At 41.6% G+C, this 23,335-nt stretch overlaps 1 protein-coding gene and 1 non-coding gene across 5 annotated transcripts in view; one reads left to right on the forward strand and one right to left on the reverse strand.

Annotated features, from left to right (window-relative positions):
- Nucleotides 1-2,888: 2,888 nt before the first annotated feature.
- Trnav-cac (transfer RNA valine (anticodon CAC)) lies at nucleotides 2,889-2,961 on the reverse strand. The gene has a single exon. It is a non-coding gene; the product is annotated as a tRNA-Val (tRNA).
- A 16,452-nt stretch (nucleotides 2,962-19,413) lies between these two features.
- Nucleotides 19,414-23,335, forward strand: part of LOC125760651 (protein roadkill) — a 72,928-nt gene continuing 69,006 nt past the window's right edge. Inside the window, exons 1-2 of one of the 4 annotated variants that reach the window (XM_049421011.1) lie at nucleotides 19,414-19,489; nucleotides 22,467-23,120. In XM_049421011.1, the coding sequence (XP_049276968.1) occupies nucleotides 23,107-23,120 (14 nt within the window). In that variant the 5' untranslated portion in view covers nucleotides 19,414-19,489; nucleotides 22,467-23,106. Of the gene's footprint in view, nucleotides 19,887-20,372; nucleotides 23,121-23,335 lie in introns of those variants that run through there. The other 3 variants (XM_049421010.1, XM_049421008.1, XM_049421009.1) reach the window with 3 other exon arrangements.

The following is a 23,335-nucleotide window of genomic DNA, read 5'->3' on the forward strand; positions in this document are numbered from 1 at the left end:
GTACCAATTAACCAGCATGAAGCCATGTTTTTTTTTACTTTTAATACTAGTTTAGGGATCATCCCCACCGGCTGTCGTTGGCGCCAACGGTCTCCGGAGGTATGACATGTGATTTTACTTCCTTCACGAACTTTTGCTTCGCGGTTTGTAAAAGCACACAAAGGAAGGCTGAAACCTCAATGGTTGTGCCCGTAGGTCTGTTTTAGCACCTATTGTTTCCGTAGTGCTTTCGTGATCCATTTTCGATTCGCTATATCATGCAAATAATGGGGGAGCGTTTACGAACTTTTATGATCTACAGCTGTGAGAAGGGTGCACACTCCTTTGTCTGGCACACTTTTGCTGCACGATCCAACCAAAAAGGATCGATTGAAATGCTGCAAGGTGTACGATGCTTAATTTGTTGGTCTGGTGGATTGATCCGTTATGTTTGATCCAGAGGGTGTGCTTCAACTGGTGTCTGATAAACACACTGTGTTAGTGTTGAGAAGTTTATGGCTTTGAAGCTATTTTATTCATATGTTTGTTTCAATATTATAAAGACTTATTATTTCTAATATATTCAATCGTTAAAATGTGGCTAATTCTACATCAACATTTTAGTAGCAGTTTTTTTTGCTTCTTTTTGGTGTAATGACATACAGTCATTTCTCGAGTTACGCGAACTTAAATATTTGACGGTTGACGGAGTTTTCGTATGAGGAATTAAATTTTCTATCTGTGAACTTTAAAATATCCTTAAAAATACGTTATATTTTATCAGTATAAACAGAAGTATAGGTAAAATTTATGTAAATTGTTGTAGAAAACTTGAAAATATCGGTTTTGTATGAAAATAAGTACTCACTCTTTCAATACGAAATATAAACTAAATGTGTCTAACGATATATAACGATAACGAAAATTCAAGTTACGAAGATCTCTTAGGAACACATTAGACGCGTAACTCGGAAAATTATTGTACTACATTTTTAGTAAGGTAATACAGTTTGACTATTTCTAACTTATTATACTTATTTCAACCACGTAGCCGGATAATCAAGACTTTGCTAAGAGCAATCTGTTCCAATTTTATTGTGTATTGATCTCTGTCCTAAGTTTGTTCTAAGTGGCTTATCAATTTTAATATTTCTGTTGCAGTAGTTCACTCCATTTTCCACAAGAACCGTGTTTAGACTTTTCACCTCTATTAAGTGCAAAATGAAAGGATAACAAGCCGTAAACTTCCTACTCTTGTCTCAAGCATTACACATCACCATTTGCTCGCTTAATCCACACAGCAAACGCCAATAGTGTCGCTTCTGGTAAAGCAATTAACTACTATAATACGGCAATAATTACCTCATTAACTTGAGCTGCTCAGCGACCATAACCGCTTGTTATAACGCTGCGAGAGAGCAAATGACTCGGAACGATGGTAGCGAAGTGCATAGAGTAGTCTATTTAATTTTGCCTAATATGTGGATATTTAGCTGAGTTTGAATTTTTTTTAATACAAAATTCGTTGTAATGTACATAAATTATATAAATTAGCATGCGTAGTATAACAAGAATATGAGGAGATAGTTTTATCGCTAAAACAAATGAACATCTAAGAATATTTCATGACTACTGTTAAGAATATTAACAGCAAAATATTTTCATCAGGTCAACCGTAAAACACATGCCAAGAACTTTAATGCGTTCATGACAGTTGACGGACGAACAGATGTGTACTGGTACGATTGGGTGCTAATTTTACGGGACTGGTCCTCAGGTGTCATGACAGCGGTTTGTCATAAAATGTGTGTTCTAAATACCACTGATTATGCTCGTCCAAGCTTACCGCGGATGTCAAGGGCTCTGCGAATGAAGGGTGCACCGAAACAACGGCAAGTAGACGAAGACGAAGAGGGGAGTTACCTTTGCCAACTTGTATTACGATGACTTTCGATCTGTCTCAACACATCGACTTGCTGAGAGATGATCTTGAGAAGGTTGTTTTTTATTGTTGTGTTGCATATGTATCAACATGCTAATGGTTAGAGATAAATACGCAAAGATCGTTGGAGTTCCAAATGTGTTTTCCTTATGTAAATTTAAAGGAAAAAAGTGCCGAGATACGAAACAAATTTGAGGTGCGTTTCAGTCAAACGTTTATGACGTGTTGTTGAATGTAAAATGTTTAATACTGAAATATTTAAACGAAATGAATCCGTACGATCACAAGAGTAGTTGTAAAGGGCGATTGGGCAGCAGAGTACTACATAGTGCATTTACTACCCCGCTTGCCATTGAGGTTAATCGAACCCGACGGCAATAAATGGACGGTGCATAGTAATGCTGCCACCCTGGCGACAGTCAATAGAGTGTACTTAAACGATACGATGTTACAGTGGCTGTGGAAATCATGCCTTCATGCCGCTGCACTTAAACAACGCGCTGGGACCGGATGAAACAATTGCGACCGATGGGAGGATAGATCTTTACAGTAAATGAGCGAACGGATGAGACGATGAGTTGTGTGGGTGTGTGATTTCATGGACGGCGCCAGTGATTGTCGCTCTATGCGCCAAGGAAAATGCATCAACATAAATGCAGTGTGTGTGTGTGTGGGGTAGCTGGTTAAGGTACGCATATTGAGATCAAGGAAATTAGTTACCTCCTTGGGTTTTATTTCTTTTACGCTTTGCCCTTTTACTGGATTGTTGGTAAAAAACAAATGTTGAGGAGTATAGTTTGTCTACACTTCTATGGCGTTGAACGAAAGCGAATTAATAGAAAAGTATGATCCTAAGAAACCGTTGTAAAAAAATTTGTATACTAATACAAAAACTATTTTCATATATTATAATTTAATAGCATGGAAAAAGGAAACAAGTACACAAAACGAAAAAAAAAAGAAATTCTGTTTCCGCCCGGGTTCGAACCGGGGACCTTCTGCGTGTGAAGCAGACGTGATAACCGCTACACTACGGAAACGCTCGAAGAGGAAGGAGCTAAAACGCAATCTGTTTCTTAGGTGCGCACACATCGTACCATGCGTACGCCTTTAACGCATGGTTAGCCGTCAATTCGTTGTGGTTGGTAATGGTTTGAGTAAACTAACACATTATATTTATACATCATTATTGATTTAGTTATTTTAATTTTACTCAGTAAAAAATAAATATCACATTTTGTAAAATCGAAATTACGGCACGCTATTGAAGCGTTAGAAGAAGTTGAAATATAATCCACATCCATCAAACAAAATTAAATGTCAGACGTTTCCACTCGATCTACCAATCACTCTCTTCCGATTTGTAATCCATCGACAGTAAGCCGGTCGTGTCGGGCAGGAAATCAGGCGACCATGTGCCCGGCTTAAAACGTGTACCGTTTAATACTTCCCCGAAACGACCTCATCTCGTCCGATCCTAATACATTTTTTTTCTCCTCCACGGTACGGATTTAATGTTGTTTAATTCGATACCGGCTTCTTCCACTAGCTTGCCTCCCGCTATGCTACTCCGGTGGCAAATGGCGCAGGTTCATCGTCGTCACCGTTTTGGGCGGCTACACGTTAGCTACTGCCGTCAGCTGCTAGCTTTTCGGATTATTGAGCGTTCCATCGATGCCGTACCGTCCAATGGTGTGCGTCGAGTGAAACACAGCGAATGGAATGGACCCAGACGCACAATATCTGGGTCAAATCTTGGACACGAGACTCTTGAGCCTACTAAACCCGAGGTGCATTAGAATCACTCAGCATAGCTTTTTTTTGTTGTTGTCATTCTCATGCAGCATCATCGTTAGGAGGTATGATACCAGAGAGGTGTGACAGTGCCGAGGTGTTATCTAACCCAACCCGGGGTTCAAATATTTGCTTATGCATACAGTAAGAGATCACGTACGGAGTGTTCAGAGTTTAAAGAAATAGACTTTTTTCCTCTATCTTTTACTTTATCTCCCGAACTAAGCATAAATAACAATAATGAAAAAACATGACTCTTATCGGAGACCCATATTCTAACGAAAGGCTCGATGCACAGTCGTTTCATTCCATGTACCGATGTGTCCTGCTTCCATTCCAGTTAAAATTTTCGCGCTCATGCAATACAATATCTGCCCTTATCAGACGCCCCACAACGCACGCAACGATCGATTTCACTGTCCAGATAAAACCTTTCCATAGGGCTGATCGCTTATGCACGGCGTAGAGCGTCTTTTTATGCGTCAGTAAGTAAACCTCACGCAGTCTAGGGTGGGCACTCTCACCACATCCCGTCCATGGTGGTCAGCGAAACGCGGACAGGTCACACGGCTTTCGAACGCCAACGGTTATGTCATGGGGTGGCTATGATAGATGGTGTCTTTCGAGCAGATTCAGCAGATGTGGAAAGTTGGTCTCCAGCCTGTTAAGTTTTTTTTTTGGCAACTGCTTCTCAAACAATCTTACGTTTTAAGGCCATCCTTAGCTCTCTCTCTCTCTTTACGTCTCTTGATTTGCTTTCGACACGGTTCCGACTGATGGTTGGGTTTGAAACGCTGCATAAAATGTAGGACAGCTTGAGCGGAGGCTGTGTAGATAAACCTTAGATCCCATGCACGACACTGTTTGTCTTTGGTGTTGCCCGGCAGTTCTCCCCCCAAACAACCACACAAAAAAACCTTTGCCCGAACCTTGTCCCGACCCATGCTGCAGAGAATCCGATATTTGGGAAACTTTTCGGTTTCGTGCTGTCCTTACCAAAAAAAATACACCAAAATGGATGGAAGAAATTAGCCATCAGGTGTAAATCGGTTTCACCCGGACCCTGCTGTGTACTGGTTTTGAGGATCTAGATTTGTCAGATGGCGTCCGCGACTGTTATATGACGTTTGTTACAGCAACCGCGGTTCGTTACAGCGCAACCGGCAGTGTTGCATTTCGACACGGTTTTTTTTCTTCTTTTCAATACCATTGGATCATCTAACTCACCGTTTGATAGATCGGTTCCCATTTGTTAGGACGTTACGCAGGTTTCACCTTTGTACGACAATCGAATAACGCAAATACAAACTAAAGTGGAATGTGACCCCAAATCCGTGCACACATTTATTAAACTTGAGTTTCTTTATTGGGCAATAGTTCAAAACGTTTTTATCAAAAATTTTGTCCCTTCGACGCATTTGTTTATCATTGTAATTGGAAATACAATTCTTTCACGAAAAACTGGAAAGTTTTGGTTTGTAGTGAGTTTATAGTTACATTTGCTCTTATATCCCAAATGAAAAAGGTATCTGTTAGCTGGATAGGTAAAGAACTTTAATGAATATTTTATGAACATATTTAAAATCTAAGTTGATCGGATATGGTTTCAAATGGAGCTGACATTTCACCAACCGTAACCTTATATTTAGTAGTGAAAGTTTTTTGGAAAATGTCAAAACTTTTTCACAAGAAGGAATCGGTTTTGGGTTTGGAGATCCACTCGTTCTATATCATGCACTTTCGCGTTTTTTTTTGCTATGTTTCGAACGTCTCCGGATAGTCTGCAGTGGCCTAGATCAGCCGGTTAGGCTCTTGAATCATGATTTTGTTTCCTCACCACACATGTTTCCCTTTTGCCAACCGTATCCGTTAAAACGATCGTCAGATTCCGCATGTTGAAGAGAAGGGAAATTCGAATACGAAGATTGAACCACGATCGCTTCCTACCACTCTGTGTAGCGTATGCGAAGTGAGGTGGAATTGTGTCTGGGCAGAAAAGAAGTAATGCTCCTTGCACTTACAAGGGCGCCGACCGGTCGGGATGGCCTTTTAAAGATGGCGGCTTCTTTCAGCATTTGCTCCGCTGACTCGTGCCGTCGAGTTGGAGACTTGGTACAAAATCTGGAACACAAGTCCAATCCCACCGTACGGTCACAGCAAAGTGTAGCAGCTAGTTAAGGGAGGTTAGAAGAATGAAGGGATGATCAGATTGAGATAGCGTATGCTTGTTGGGTCCTAGAACCATGTCGAGTCTGGTTGTAGTTGCCGCTTTCGTTCGCCCGATATTCCCGACGGTGGAATGTTAAGTCGCGGTCTATCGTCTTCCCGATGTACGAAAGAGGTCAGATGTAAAATTAGAATTCGTTCATTGCTTCGCATTAGCTCTCGCGAATGCGGCTCCGTTCGTCGAGAGGCATTTGAGCGCGCATGAGGTGACCGATATTTCGAACGCATTAAACGCAACCTGAACGATCTCAGATGGTGTCAATGGCGTGCGCGCGGGATGTTGCAGGGCTATGTATATATGTATGTTGTAGTTGTTTTCATTGGGTTAATCAATGAGTGCTCTTCAGGGGTAACTTTCACATGGTGAAAAGGCCTTGTGGTGTCTCTTCAAATATGACTTGATACAACTACTTCATTCAAGTTGGTTTAAAAATTTGGTTGTTTTTGATACTTAAGATACTTGGTATGAGTGTACAATATCTGAAGAAAACTGTTTTATAATTATCATTTACCAATCTTTCCTAAGGTGTATTTTTCTGATGATGACTAATGATTGGTGTTAAAAACCGAATAGTGGTATAGTATTTTGAAAGGTTTTTTTTTATTTTTTCCCGTTTTGCCTATTACCATTCTTTCATTTTTTGTGTTTTCATGTTACTAATTTTTTCAAGATGCTAAAATCAAATACAAAGGAACGCCGACTATCCGTGCTCACCGGGATTCACCGCTTGCCGGATAAGCGAATATCACATATAATAAGCACAACTCTTTTTATTGATAAATATTAGTATTTTGTGTGCAATGGGTTCAATGTTTTTTTTTTCTAAAGCAATGATGTTAATTTTCTTAGTTGCACGATACCAAATAAATCTGTTCTGTTTGGTCAAATTTGAGCAAATTGAATCCTTCACTATTGAAGCTTTTATTACTTGCCATCATCGATTTCGCAGTTAGTATGTCAATTCGCCTTTCGAACTGTCATTTCCGAGCAGCACGGATGATGGCGATAGCAGGATAAAAGGTACCCCCGGATAATCGGCACTCCACTTGTACAAGTCAGATCCTTCTGTATATTGGAGAACTGGAGAGGTTGTGAAGTCACTAGATTTGAACCCTTACCGGTCATATTGTTGAGTGGTGCATTATCGAATACACTATTTTACCGTTCTAAATACCTTGCGAAATTACTATATACAACTGTACGACAAATTTTACTACATTAATATGAATGATCTTATCTATAATAGTAAACGGAACCTTGTTCATTATCTTTTTTCTCTGTATCTCAAACGCAAAAATAAACCATTTGTCATAAGCAAGATACCGACTTGTACGGTACGTGGGTGAAACAATCAATGTTCAGTGGTGTTCACTTTCTTTGGCGTCGCGTGTGCTTCGCTGCATGTATGCAAATTTATGAAAATGATCACTAATAGCGGCCGCGCAAGCCCTTCTGATAGTCAGCATTAGTAATGTGCACGAGCATGGCAAGGGTACAGAGTAGAAAGCTTCTCGCGTAAGCGGGTCACGTCACGGTCCAGCTTAACGGAGTAATCTATCAAACTGTTTTGTAAATTTCCCAAGAGGTAAAAGGCAGGAAAGCGATAAATAATGACGTGCGGCCCGATCGTAGCGACAGAAGGCAATCGCTCATGTCGTATCCGGCTAGTGGTTGGTGAGAGCAGTTTGACGCTGTTTGATACGATTTGTCTGCAATCTGGCGTATCGTTATGGGTAATCGTGATTGGATGTTTAGGTGTGTTAAATTTTCGTATGAAAACTAAATGATGCAGCATTGCAGTAAATAGGTAAAGTGGGTGTAATAATTTGAATAATACTCTAAATAAACAAATAAAAAAATTTTAAAGTAATTTTGAAATTGAAAAAAGAAAGTGCTTCTTAATTGAAACATCAGCAATGATTCATAGTCGAAAACAAATTAATGCTCCCATCTCTGTGCTCTAACCATTTTGTCACCTTCCAGGTACACATTTCTAGGTTAAATACTTAATTAACATCAATCCTGTTCCAACGTCTGGCCTAATTATATCGTACCTTAATTTTCTAGTCCCCAACTAGTCGCATTTTTTTTGCCACGGATTAATGTCCACAATGGCAGCAATCACAGCGTTTTAATCACAAAACTGTGGCAACTCTTAATTTTGACCTATGATAAGCATACAAACTGCGCTACGCTAATGATGAAATGGAACAGTTATGGTAGACCGTATAGTAATTCACGCCGTATCAACATTTAAATATGGCATTATGGAGGTGTTGAATATTATAACACTACCGGCACAGTCAAGGAAATCAGAAACCATCAACATAATGGGTCGCTTCGAATCGTACTCCTTATAGTAGAAAAATCCTTGATGCCGTCGTCCGTCCGCTTGTCCGCCTTTCCACATCGATATATGGAAGTGAAAATTGAGGTCGCGTCCGATAATCTTTCGCAAGCTTTCGCGTTGGAACGGTCGGTTGAAACGCGTCTACTGTTTGACCCACGAACCACTCGCGCTTACCGTGGTTCTTGTCGTCCTTTGCTTTGCCTGTTGAGGGTGTGTTGGGTTGGGATTTTAATCGCGATGCCACACAGCCGCTGTGTGTGGAGAGCGACGCAAAGCGGGCTCTTGCAGTCGGAATTGAGAACTGGAAAATATTACTTTCAAAATGGAACGATTTCGAATCATTCGCAACGGTGGTCAAACTCATCCAGATGCGCCGTATCCTTCTCTTTTTTCCTCGCGGCTGATTCATCCATTTCCCACCGACTCAATTACAGGTTCGGAATCGTTCGGTCCTGTTCGACGTGATGGTTCACCGTCGATTCGGTGATGCGGTGTGGTCGATGACGAATTGTACTACGCTTTAAGGACAACCACCATCATTTACGATTTCCCAGACACATCCAGTGTTCAGTGAGTCTCAGGGCAAAGAAACAGTTGCCAGTGAGCAGAGAATTTTTTTTGAATAAAGACCTTCGACAAATAATAAACCCTCCTAACCATGGTGCGCAACAGGAAGAGCCAAGCTGAAAAGAGCGGTCCGTCCTTAAAAAAATCCCACTCTACTACCCGCACCGGTCGGATCGATTCCCGGTGGCTGTTATGTTCTCATGTTGGGGCTTGCGGTTTTTGGGATACCACATCCTCACGGTCGAAGGCAGTATACAGTAAGAGGCAAGCAAGCGGGATAGTATAAACTCCCCGAAGGTATTTCGGCAGTAGGTCAGGGGTAGCGAGCCATCAGACACCGGCGGGAGCAGCAGTTGGTGGTGACCGGAATCCAGTGGGCTGACGGTTCGATGGCCCTGATCCGAATAAGGGATCACCCAGGCAGCCTTTGTTTCTGCTGTTGTGTGTGTACGTATGGATCACGTCAAGAACCTGTCTGCAGCGATGCTAACGATAGCCGATGTCGATGGTCGTAAGTAGCTCGCCTTTGATCGGGCCAATGCTTATACATGCTTAGCCTAGATCGTCGAAAGGCAGAGAGAGCTATTTTCCTCACATCGCACCAACATCACATTTGCTTGACCATTTTTTCGCATGGTGTGGTTCCCTCTGCATCCCATCCCCAAAAAAGGTACCATAAATTTTGCAAAACAGTAATGAACGGAGCACGCGTGATGGTTGGAAAAGCGCTACCGTGGTTTTAAGCTCTCCGCAATGGTTTTCGGTGTAATAAATAGCCATATTTATTGTCGGACTTTATTAATTGATTCTAGCACCACTCGAAAAACATTGCTCCAGCAGCTGCCGCTTTTGCTGCGTGTTGCACAGCTTGTTTGTCTCGTTCTCGTTAAGCCGCGTGAAGTCATAAAATCGGGCAACAAAACGCTTTCAACACGCTTCACCAATTAACCGCGCGGTGCGTTATTTTGTTGCTGTGCATCGCTTTTACGCGCTGCGCCGTTCGCCTTATTCCCGCTTGGTGTGGAACGTCGAGCAGCAGAAGATGCAAGAGAAAAAGTGAAATGGCATAGTCATACTACCTAGTAGTTGGGCTTTTTTGTTGGCCTTTTTCCTCTCTCCATCCGAGAGCCGCTTAAGCGAACAAACGAGTTCGCCGTCGTTCGTACGGTTGATTTCTTTTGGCGTAATTGATGAATGAAATGGCCGGTTTTGGGCGTTCGGGGCCTTTTTGCTGCAGTTGCACATCTACACGCGCTAACTCCCCCGTAGCTTCAATCCGGACGAATGCAGGTTAAGTTTGGAATAATAACGGTTTGGTTCGATTGCCAAATGTACGACTGTAATAAAGCGCACGAAGACGCATGAGTGCTGCTCTAAAGTTTGGTTTTTAATATATGAATTGCAGATGCCAAGAAGTGTGTACCATAATCGCTAATCACCATAACATCTGTGCAGAGTAATGTCTATCAGTTCGAACAAACAGATCCTTTCTAGTGCCCTTTACACATCCTTTAACGCTAAGCGGCCAAATAGTAAAATCGGTTAACTCATGACACCCACGCTGGACGTTTTAGGTTCAAAACCGACATTTATAAAAAAAAACAATCAGGACAAAAAACAGATGTGTGGTGCACATCGAGAACGACGTATATGCATCCACCGATTTTGTAGTGCGCCCTGCATCGAGCGACTAGCAGCAGCTGCAGCAGCAGGGCACATTGCGTGTAATCGGGTTTTAGGTTTGGTGGTCGATTCGCTACGTCGATTGCATTGCATTTTGCGGTCATTGCCTAGGCAACGATTAATTCGACGTTATTAGATTATTAGGCCCTCTCCCCCGGCCTGTGTGTGTAGAGAAACACAATTTGCTTTTGATGCACGATCAAACGTGAGCTGATCGAGGTTCCACCGGTCGATCCACAAAATGGGGACTGTAAAAGAGGCAATCAGTTTGGGGCCGGGTAAAACGCATCCACAAAACGCTAAGCGCTTCACTCACGATCGTAGCCGTGACTGCAGCCGTGTGACTAATGTGAATTTTCTATTGCATTTTCTACTTGCAGGTACATATCACACAACATCGAAGTTTACGTTAGATACGGTTTCTGTGATACCTGCTAATGAATGTAGCGTCCTCTGCTGGTAAGCCACTGCCTATTTAACGATACTTTCAGGAGATATTTATTTCAATTTGTAAATAAAATGTGCAACATTTTTGTTTTGTTTCAATTGTTAGTATTTATTTGTCATACAGAGCATATTTATAATTATGTTACCATATTTAAGCTTTGTTTCTTCGCGTCAGTTATTTTCTTAAGGTCGTGAAACAAAAACTACATTGAATGGACTTCTTATATCCTACAGCAACGTCATTAAAAAAGGCTTAATCTTTTTAGTTTTATAACATAGCAAAACAAAAGTAAAAGATCTCGCGATTGTGGGATTGGGGGAAGACTTACCTCCCATTTCTTCATGCGTTTGTGCAGAAATGGCTTTGTTGAAGTTCAATGTACGCAAGTCTTTTTATAATGTCTCCTGAAACTGTCTACTTCCAGCAAACTTTAAACTATTTTGTTTCTGTTTCAGTTTCTTTGCACCAATTTATATCATCTGTTTATTGCTTAATTGACATACTTTGCCTGAAATAGTTCCCAACGACCTCCATATCACGAAGATCATAAAGAAAATATTGCTGGCATTTTACAGTTTGAGTTTGTTTACTTTTATTTGCATTTCTTATTGTACAAAATTCCTCCTTAACGCCATAATATACAGTATCCTTTAGCAGGTTCAATGATCACCACCAACATAGTACTTTCTACCCATGTCCTTTAAAAAAGCAACAAAGTAAAATTCCCGGTATTCTATCGCTTCACAAAGGACACATTTTTGTTTTACGTAACACTCTGTCAACGGCATGAAAACCGCATGAACTCTGCCCCAGACAGCCGACACAGATGAAGTTCTGCAGCAAAATTTGCATCACTCCATCACCCTATGCATCGCTAAACGTACGAAACATTAGCATTTTGCTCATGGTAAACATTTCCCCAATTTCGATCATGCAGGACAACTTTCAAGTGGCATGCACGTGTACCACTAAACACTGGCACGGTACGAAATCATCACGTTGCATATTCTATCCGGAAGCGCGTACAGAAATCCTTGCTGGTTGGTTGCAGTAGATAAAGGTGATACTACTTTCAATGGTGATGTGTGGACCGAACGAGCCGCTCATCTCGGTCTGTGCGGTAATCATTTCACTCTGATGCGTTCGGCGGAGAAGAGACGCTGTGTGACTAAGGTTTGGCTCCTGGCAAACGATTTCACCACGCTCCGGCAAACTCTATCGTTGTAGCGTGGATAATGTTTGCCTTGCCGTAGGAGAACTCCAATCCAGTGTACGTTTGGTGATCGTGGTCGTCCGACCTTACGATGTGTTCAAAATGTAATATTGAACCTTTTGTACCAGTTTCAAATGTTTAAGTTGAAAATTTAGATTCATAATATTTTTGAAAAAAAATTTATAACAAGAAAACGAATATTTTTATATGTATTGATAGAAACAATATTATACATTAAAGTTATTTTTAATTAATTTATTATACAAGAGTTAACCAAGGAAATGTTATATATAAAAAGTAAATTTATCTGTTATATAAAAAAATTATATATAGTTTTAATGCTATAAAACTGTGATTTTCAAAAACATGGTCAAGAGAACTCAACACTGCTACCACAGACACATACTTTCATGTTGCTCATTCTAGTTGGGTTTTTCAATCTTTTGCTATTTATCCTTGTTTTCAAACATCCTCTTAAACCCTGCCCAAAAGGATGCTACCATTGAAGCCACCAGTACATAGGATACGGCTGTACATGAGAAAACTAGCAAATCAGACAACGGAGGGGAGAAAAAACTGTACTTGAAACTCAGTCCCATTTCTAAAACCACTGCTCCATGCCGGTTCTTTTCGGTAAGAACTGTCCGAACGATGTTGAAGCGAGCGATTCTGATGCTGCTGTGGGATGTACAACGCTCGGCAATCACACTTCACCCCGGGTTGGCCAGTATACGAACGAAGAAGTACTAATATGCCAAGGTAAATAGAGCGGAAATGAAATAGTCCGCTTTTTCCCTCTTTTTTTTTTCCTCCCTCCTGCCCTTCACGGTTCTCTCGTGCAGTTGAACTAAAGTTTTGCCATTTTTGCATTGCCTAACCGTTGCTCTATCGTCTTTCCCGGTCTGAGCTTTCCAGTTGATGCAACCGATGCAAGCAGCTTGGCGGTGTGAAGTTTCGATGCTACTGGAGCTATGTTTCTACCTCAGGAAATACGTACGCTGGCAATAGGAGGCAACCATACTCTTTTGCACGATAGCAAAAGGACGACCAATAGACTGAGTACGATCGAATTTACGAGGCACATAATCGTAACGAATCGTTCAAGGTACGTCGTTAGCAGACGGAACTATACACGTGGAGCACTGCTGTGAGTATGTCCTTATAAGGCTATTTCCCAGGACTCGCTGGATAGCAGTAGACAGAGCATACTGGACGTTCTTTTCTCTTTCTGTGTTACGGAAAAACTGTAAGATGTGTCACTTTTATACGGTTGAATGTGACTGAAAAATGACACGTTGTAGAAGAACACCTTCCACGGGCGTCAACATTTTTTATTTGATTGTAAATCGTCTACTATCTACCATGTTAGGAGATGCGGAATGCAAATACCCTTAGCAGCATGCGACTGCCGAGGTCAACTGCTCCACCGGCTAACGAGACTAACTTCTCCAAACGGTACATCTGGTGGACGGTCCGGGGAGGAGGTCATCGACGATCACTTTCCTCTCTTTCTTCCGATCAGAGTTTCCCAAGCAACCACCATCGGTCGATTGTGTAACGGACGTAGCTACATGTTAAAAAAATACACGATCGCCAGCGCTTGACCGTGTTTCGCCGTGGTTTCGCGTCGAGGGCCAAACTTTGCGCGTTCGCCATTGTCTTTGTGGCTGCCGAGCGTGAAATGTAGGGCGACGACGAATTGGAAGTAAAAAGACAGTGCCCACAATACACATCGCAACCAAACGGCAACACTAATGTGGGCAAAAAAAAGGGAACGATTGTTGAAAAATTGTATCAAACGATCTGATGTGTACACGTCACACTGACTAATGCTGGCCAGCTTTTTCCGTTATTCGCAGCGCTGGGTACTCTTTCCAAAGAAAGTGCATGAATCAGAGACGATCGAAACAATGAGGGGATATGATGCACTAAAACGGTAAATGAATTAAAAGTGCTTAACATTGCACTTTAGAACAATGATTCGCCTCTAACTATGAACACAATCAGAGTGACAATTTTATTCATGTCAGCGGGAAGGAAGTAATCGGTGTTAAGAATAGAACATGAAATTTGCATGTGACCTTTTTTCTCGTCTTTATTTGTTTTTTTGAACAAGCATCTTTCAGCATCTTTTGTATTTAAAAAAATCTGAAGCAACTGAATAGATTTTCTAAAAGGTCGTCATGACAAGACGAAGAATATGTTCTACTTATAAAACTTAAATTAACATAATCTGTATCCACCAAACACCCTTGTTTTTGTTTTGTTTCATTAAACATTTTTTTCTCCTATTCAAAGCCACGAATTGGAGGGTTTGATGCAACATTTTCCCGCCTTCAGTAACTTTGCACCGTGAAAACATCACTTTCACTTTCCTTTGTAAAACAGTTTGTCGTGCGAGCGACCTCGATGAGAAATAATTATGCTGACACATGCTACTTTCGTTTGTACCGTGACCCGTTTTTATCGTACAGAACGCATTCACCGTTCTCGGACGTGACGTGACGCGAAACGCACGTGTGACACAGCGTTATGCGTAACGCTTATTTTCCCCTACGCTGGAGAGAGTCATTAAAATAATCTATTTTCGTGGCCTATAGCTAAACTTGTCGGAAATAACCCCAATGATGTAGACCGCACAGGAAAGCCCTCGTCCTCGCTGGTGGCTCAACCTGTCCACCAAAGCGGACCAATACGATTCTAGGTGCCTTCCACCGAAGATGTCGTATTTTGATGCGTATTGTCGGCTCTATTTGTTGGCTCTCGTATAAAACGAACGCTCCAGTACCATATTTGGCGTTCCGGGAGCCCCGTAACCTGGCCGTTCAATCCCGACAGAAACTAGGTAGTGAACCTAGTTCTCGTTTTCTTTTGTCTGCTTCATCATGACAACAACGTACGGCGCTGCACTGTGTACAGTGTTGTTGTTAAACTCAACGGCTTGTTGTGCGCTGGCCGGGCACCAATGTTGCGCCAATGTTGAACTACTTGTTGTGGCAATGATTGCAAGAAGCCTCTCCGTCGTTGGCGGGGTGGCCTTTCGGGCGTACTAGTAGGTCAGGCACGGAGTGTTGCTGCCACCTCGTCCCAGAGAGTGCTGCTACAGATGGCCCAATTAAGCCGGTGCTGGCGTGCGTTATTAATTATTTCGTCACTAACGAGCGCGTGGTTCACTTAACGGCGAGGTGTGTGTGCATAATGGTTGGTGCTGCTTAATCATGTTGTGGGCGGAAGAAATATGAGTGGAAGATTGATTTTTAATGCTTCGGTTTCGTACGGAACTGGGAGTAGTTTTTTTTTCGTACTGGAGAGGTTAAACACATTGTTGCTAAAAATTGGTTAAGACAAATTTCTGATAATTGTATCATTTGCACCAAGATGTCTAGCAAATTAAACTGAAACAGTTTAGTTTAGTTTGCTGTTCTGAGTATTAAATTGACCTGAATAAAAAAGGTGAAAATCGCAGGACGCAAGGAATTCGCTATGAGTGGAACATAATGTAAGTTTGAATGTCTGAGGTCATTTTCGTCTGAATGTCTTTGTTTCCCTATATGTAAGTTGCGTTTCTTTCTTCCCATTCTTAACGCCAAGAAATCAAAGTCTGCCGTTGTCGACATCCTAAGAGCTCTTTCATAGCTTCGTTGTCTGATGCCACCGAAGTCTGTCATATCCATAGGGTTACAGTGTGAACAATGTGGATTTGTGGATATAGCTAATATGAAAGTGCCTTTTGCGCTGGTCGGTCATAAATAGTTTTACAAGTATCCTTGAGAAAGCTTTATCCCAATCAAAAAATATTTCAAATGACTTGGATCGCATTGGCGAAGCAACTGAAGTAATATTTGATTTAATTTTATTTACTCCATAACTTTCAGAATTGGAGTGTAAAAGCATGCAAGGAAATGGTCTCACACACTCGTATCCACAAACGTCTAGACTTGGATTATTTTTCGAGACAGAATCACGTGTCGGACGTCACGAACTGCAATCAAGTTGGATACCAACTTTGACCATGAAGATACGATGGAAAGACTTTTTCACATTGCTTACGAACCACAGAAAAAAATTGCACCATGGCACGGTACCATCATTCGAAACTCGATACGAACTATTAAAATAAACTCCTGGGAACAAACTTCTGGACAAACAGGCAAAAAACTCAATCCTTACTGAAGGGCTGACTGAAAGCAAAAAAATGTGTAAAAGGAAGGAGATGCACTGTGTTCTACTTGCACATGGCGTGTGCTTCCGGTTTTTATCAGGTCACACTATTTTAAGGTACACAACCCTTTATATCATCGTTTCAATTGGTTTTCTCACTATATATACCATTCGCTTTGTGGAAGACATTTAGAGTGTCCGATAACCAGGAATTGAGCTTTGGAATTTCGATTATATTGGAAATAAACTAGAACAAGCTGAGATGGAGAAAGAGAAGAAAAGAAAGGATTACATAAATTGAAGTTTCTTGAACAAAAATTTTGGTTTCAATTCAGACCACATTCTAGTATATGACATCTTAGTTTATTGGATCACAAAATAGACATGTTAATGATTTGAGTTTTTACATTTTATGATGATCAACAATTGCTTATACTTGTTTGCAAAGCACAGAATGAAACCAACACATCATCTTACACATAAAACTAGAGGCAAGGATTTTCATGGTCCTTCCTTCCATCAATACATACTAAAGTTTTAAAAAAAACTTTGAGAAATCTTTATCCCAAACAAAACATATTTTAAATGACTTGGTTTCTAAATGGATCGGATTGGCGCAGCATCTGAAGTACATTTAATATATTTAATTTAATTTTACTTACTTTATAACTTCAAGAATTCGACTATAAAGCATATCGTATGCTACTTTATAATCCTGCTAGCACATTCGTTTGGCTTTTCGATGTGTTCAGTCAGTATGTAATTGAGTTCTTTTTTATAATAGTTAAATTATTTCTTATGGATGTAGTTGTACAAATTAATGTATATATCTGGAGTATTCTTGCACATTGCTAAGATAAAGAACATATTTTTTGTTACATTTTCAATACTCTACTTTGTATTTATGTTCAATATTTATTTCTGTAACAATTGTATTCTTTTTATATTCCTGTGTAAAACACTTTGTTGTAGAACTCTAATGACAAAATGAATATTTCTTCGTCCCAAAGAAATACAAAATGTCTTTTGGAGCTGATGGCCAGGATGTAACAGCATTGACACAGCGACTGTGTCGTAGCGAATGGCTTTAATGCAATTGTTGCAGCTGGATCTTATTTTATTACATTGACTGACAAAATTTGTACATGGAAAACCATATCCAGTGGCACTGTGAAGCTACTGAGGAGATGTCCGAGGCCATAGAAGTGAGAATGTACCATAAGAAATCATCACAGTTGCAGTCGCACTTTCAAGCACTCAAAAACGGTGTGTTCTCATTTCCGCATTGTGACGGCGGAAGTACTCGAAGGGCGTCCTACGGCGGTTCGAAACACCGGAGGTCAGCGTGCGATGGAAGGAAAACGAAAATGGGTTGAGTTTTTTTTACTTGTGCCCTTCTACTGCTCAGCTCTTACCCATTTCTGGGACCTGGCCGAGCAGTGGAGTGGGGTGGGTTTTTGGTGACCCTTCGCGTTGTGCCACCCTCATTGCGAGAGACAAGGCCTCATTTATCGAACGCGCGCGCCCCGTTTTCGCGTATGAGATTTGTTTTCCGGGCCTTCACGAGATTTCTCCCTAAGCCGGCTGTTCCACAGACTCCCACTTTCGTCTTTCGTTTCTTTGGCAGACCTTTTCTGCTGTCACTTCGTCTGATCTCTTTGTCTTGCTTCCAACCATACGGGGTATGAAAATCTGTGTACCAATGTTTGCCTTCTGCCTGCATGTTTTTCGTACCTTTCTGTTCTCTCGAGCTCTCTCGCCTTTACCTTATTTGTGGTGGTTTCAACCTCACCTTTTTACTGACTACTAGGAGAGACCACAGACCTGAACTGGGTCTGTGAACTGTGGCGGTACTTCGGGTGGCTGCAGCTCTTTCGAAAGTGAAGTCACCGTGTATCAGCGCGACCTATTATTCTCCATACGAAGGCCCTGTCATGTGCGTTTTCCGTGTGGTTTAAAAAAAAAAGGAAAAAAATTATAACACACCACCAAGATCTGGGTCGGATTTTGTACTGCTGGAAGCAGCACATTCATGCATAAGATGTGTATAGAATTCAATGCATGAAACAAGTTGATTTTATTTTTCTAAGCGGGAAATAATTTTACTGATACTAATATTATCCTAGCACTAACTTTTAACTCTTAAATTATTTCCGAAAATATATAAAAATGTTATCAAATCCACCATTTGATGGAAGATGCTCAAACGCATACATGTTTGATGGAGCTTTGATCCAAATCTCACTATCAATCAAATGTGCAACCTCGTACGTTCTCTTTAAAGAAATAATTAACAAGAAACTGAACGATATTAAGCTTCAGCAAGGGGAAAAGTAGCATTACGAATGGAACTGAAAGCAAAAAGTATGCTTGATCCAGTTCATCGTTAACCTTGAGCGCGAATCTCGAAAGGATGCTGCTGCGGCAAGAGGCCTGTAAGAAGGCAATCATGGGAGGAAGAAGGGAAGGAAATAGTTCAACTTTCCACCAGCGCTTTCCTTTAGAGGCTTGGCTTGGAATTGATGCCGTGTGTGTTGATGCTGTTTTGTTCGTGTCGCTCATTTCACCCACTAGCAGAAGTGAAAAACGATAATTATACGATCGTATCGATCGATCGTTGGAGCACCAACTGCACCAACGCACGGTTCGATTTTACTTTGCCTCAAGAGCGAGCGAAAGGATTAAGTGCGACCGGGAGAAGAAAAAAAGTTGAAGGAGCAGTGAAATGCAAAAGGAAAGGATTATTTGGAGCACATTTCTCCACAGACTCGCGTGCGTTTTTTTGTTGTTTAAATGACGCATGCTGTCACTTAATTCTCTCGTTTTCATGTTCCTTTTCTTCTTCTCTCGCTCCTACTCTCTATCTCTCTCGCGAAGAGTAATGTCGGTCAACTTTAAGTGGATCCGAAAGTGAAGGTGAGAACGAGCCAGAAAGCTTGGCCATCGTTGCGGCCCGCCATCGATTTGGAGCTCGAGTGAGAGAAAGAGAGGGCGAGCATACACACGCGTGCGTTGAGTTTGGGGTAGCCGTCGATGCCTGTTCTCTGTGACTGCTGGCAGCGATGGCGCTCTTTAGTCGACGTGCCTCCCCTTTAGTCGACGTTCGCTGCATGTACGGTAAAGAGGTGTGTTGCTATTGCCGCTTTTGTACCCGCGCGCTACAGATTTTTACGTTTCAAATCGTTTCGTACGCGTTGTTTTGCTTGAAAGATCGAGCTGGTGTGTGTGTGTGTATATATGGCCGTTGCTGTTGTGCTTTGGCACGACGCGATTTTGTCGTCCTGTGCGGCTCCGGATGTACTCGTTTATCCTTCATGGTCAAGGATTATTAGGTGCACGAGTTCCAATTTGTAACGAGTGTCCTTCTTTGAGTCGTGCGGTGCTGTTGTCTGTGCGCGTCGGGATATAGTGCAGTGTGCATATTACCTCCCTATCCGGTACCGTAACGTGCGGCATGTCAGGCTATTACAGAGCTATTTCCAGCGGTGAATATCGATCAGTGCAACAGTGTACCATTGTTTGGTAATGTTACTTGCAGCATACTGCTGCGTTATCAAATAACATGTCTGTCCGTTAAGAAAGGGGATGAAGCAAAGATAACATGCGACAATTCACAGTGATACCTCGCTGCGGCACAAGGTTTACTCTCCGCTATGGGGACGCGCGTCCGACGCTTCAAGGTTTATACATGTACACGTGCAGGCGGCACCGTACCTGGCACACAGTTGCTTAGCCAAGTGGCAAATAAACGAGGTCGTGCTCTGAAGTCTCACTCTCTTTCTCTCTCTCTCTCTCTTGCGCACGTGTGCTTTGCCGTGTACTATTGCCGAGAGGTGTCGAGAACCACACGAACGTGCTATAAGCTTTTATATACTAACCTTGGTTCGAACCGACGATTACTGTGCTCCATGTGTGTATGCGATGTTTGCTGAGTGTGTGCCCTTTACTATTCTGGGTTAGTGTGTAGTGTGGTGAGTGTTTATTGCCGCGTGTTAGTAAATTGACCCGTTGCTTTAGTTTATTTTGCTTTTTTTTCTTGTTGAGGCTATGCTCGTTACCCGCTCACAATCTCATGCGCGTGCAATTGTGTCAAGTGCGCGCGCGTGTACGATCGATCCAATACAACCGGACCGCGTATGTGTCTCCAAATTCCTAACCTTACTATCGGATTCGGTGGGTCATTTAGTTATGCAAGTTTCATTGGTTGTGCAATGGAATATACAAGGCTTGTCTCGCAGCTGATACAAGCGATAAGAAATTAATTAAGTAATCAGTACACGCACGCACCCACACACATAGACACACACACAAGCATCGTTACTTGAAAGGGAAGAAAGTCAAACAAATGACAAATGTCAAATAACAACGATAATACATAGTGAGAAAACAAAATCCCTGATAAGCGAGTGTTCACAAACAGCTGAGATCGATATGATCACAATCAAACGCCATCTACGTTCACTAGTGAAACAGCAGGTGCGTGAGATCGATTGCAACAATCGCCAGTGAGATGAGATCGGTTGATTGCTCATCTAGGTGTGTCGAAAGGTGCTACACAAAACTATCAATGCCATATTATCGTACAACTTGACAGTAAAAAGTAATTTCAAAAGCCTTTGATGTGCAAGTAATTCAATAACATCTGCGTGCATAAAGTGTTTGCCTTTGTGAACCATTTAGCAATCAAATAATTGAAGAACAAACTACGGCCTAGCTTCCTTACATCCTTTCGCTTTACAAAAATGTTTCAGAAAGTCAGTGTGTATTAATTGTGTGCCCTTGTGTTTCGAAAGTGCATGCTTTTGGAGCCTTCCCTACTCTTCAAAGCAAATAAAAAAAATCATCAACTTCTTACACTCCTCTTGATCAAGACGCGACACGCTCAACTAAGCGCCATTGGAAAGCCTTCGACACAGGTGTGAGTGCAACCACTGCAATCTGGTGAAGGTGAAAAGCAATAGTGAGATTGTGATGGTATTTGTGAAAATTGGCACAACGGCACGCATCCAAGGGAAAGTAAACGTAAAGCCTCGTACGAACCTAGTGTGAGCAAAGCAAATGGTAGAGAAAATTATGCAGGGACAGAGAGTTACATTGGAAAAGCGTTTCTATAGCTCAGCTGTAGTTGCTGTGTTTAATATCAATTGCAGTGCGGGTTGTTTGTACGATCATCTTTTCCGTGGCGTAAAATTAAGTTGACATTTACAAAACAATTTTAGTGTCTTAATTGACAACATGAAGGAATAGATGTTGTAAAGCTTAGCCATTTTCTTTGAACAACTGAAATCATATGTTAAATTTGTATTTACGACGACCTTGTTGGATTATTTTGGGAAAATACGAAAGAAAAAAAACACACTCGCCAGCAAGTAGAGAAAGCGTTCGTTGGATGGGTGAAAAAAAATTCAGCGGATCAAGCTTAAATATAATGAAGCCAGAGAAAACACATGGAAAATGTTACGTGCACCAATGAAAAAGTTATGTGAAAGTGAGAAGCAGTCCATTTTGGGGTAGTGGACAGAAAAAAAAGTAAAATACAAACGAGTACAACAAATAGGTTGCGAGTGAAGACGAGCCAGCAGCGCTAGTTTAGCTGGAAAAAGAAAGCTACATGTTTTACATACAGAGTGAGAAAGAGAGCAAATAGAGAGTGGTGCTACAGATTGAATCTCCAATGCTGGAGGAAACACTAGCAAGTGAAATTTCATCGGCGAAGCAAAAATGCGTGTTGAAGTCCCAAAGTTATGCTAGAGTGAAATAAAAACTGAACACAGCATTAGAAAGCGGAGTGAGAGAGAAAGAGTTGTAGTAGTGTCCGAGGCTTGAAACACCGCAAACCGTTTACGCAGCAAATGCGTGCGACTTTTTATGCGTGTATGCATTGTACGGCGCTGTGTGTGATTGTACTGTGATTATAAAGGGAAAAGTAACACATCCTAGCATAATCTCTAGAAATAAAAAATAACCCTGCAATTGGTGTCTTTTTCGGTATGCGTGATGTTGTGTGCATTGTGTATGTGAATGAGGCGTTTCGTCGTTTCGTTTACCTTTGAGTACAGTGTAATAATGTGGAAACCAAAATCCTTTCATCCCAAAAAGCAGTTAACGATCGCTTGAATGTGGTGCCCTCCAGCCCAACAAAACAAAGCAGTACGCGCCCCCGTGAGCGTTTCGTCGCTTGAATATTGGTGCGAAAAGTCGTTCCTAAAGCCAAGCAAAGTGTTACAATAATAAAAAAAATAAATTATAAAGCAGGCCGAACAAAACAGAAAAGAAAACCGTGCAGTGAAAAAGGAAGGAAGGTATAAAAAAAGGTTCCCTCCACAATCGTGCGTGCGGTTCCGTGTCAGGGTCGCTTACCGTGCACCACGAAGAGAGGGGCTTAGCTTTTGACGAGCCTTCCCGTCGTCGAGCCGTAAAGTTTAGTGAAGGTGTGGAATCACTTTTGTGAGCTACAGTGAGCTAGCTATTCTCACCACCTCGATACCAGGTGGCGAGCATATGTGTGTAAGATTTCCAGCAGCAAAATTCGTGCGTCGCTAGATCTAACGATCGCGATCGAACAAAAGCGGGCGATATTGTATCGATTATTGATTCCTTCCAAGCTGAAGTCGGTAATCACGCCCGCCTCCAGTTACCCGCGGGCTTTACATTCCTGTATTTCTTGTGGCACGCCGGTACAACAAAATCATTCACCGTGGATACCTTAGCATTGCCACTCGGTGGTCTTTCTCATGTTAGGATGGCTCTGGCCAGGTAAGTGTTCAAACCGATGGTAAAGTGCGTAAAAAGCTTTTAAAGTGCGTAAAAAGTTAGTAAAAAGTCGCGTTTTTTTCCTACCACGATGAACTGTCGATGAACGATGAACGTACTATAGTGAGAGAATTAATTCTCACTCTCATTATTCTCACTGCATCATACTCACTATGCTGATTGGCGCTAATCAGTTCAATCGCAACTCTGATCGATTA

This window comes from Anopheles funestus, chromosome 2RL, assembly GCF_943734845.2.
Source record: "Anopheles funestus chromosome 2RL, idAnoFuneDA-416_04, whole genome shotgun sequence".
Lineage (NCBI taxonomy): Eukaryota > Metazoa > Arthropoda > Insecta > Diptera > Culicidae > Anopheles > Anopheles funestus.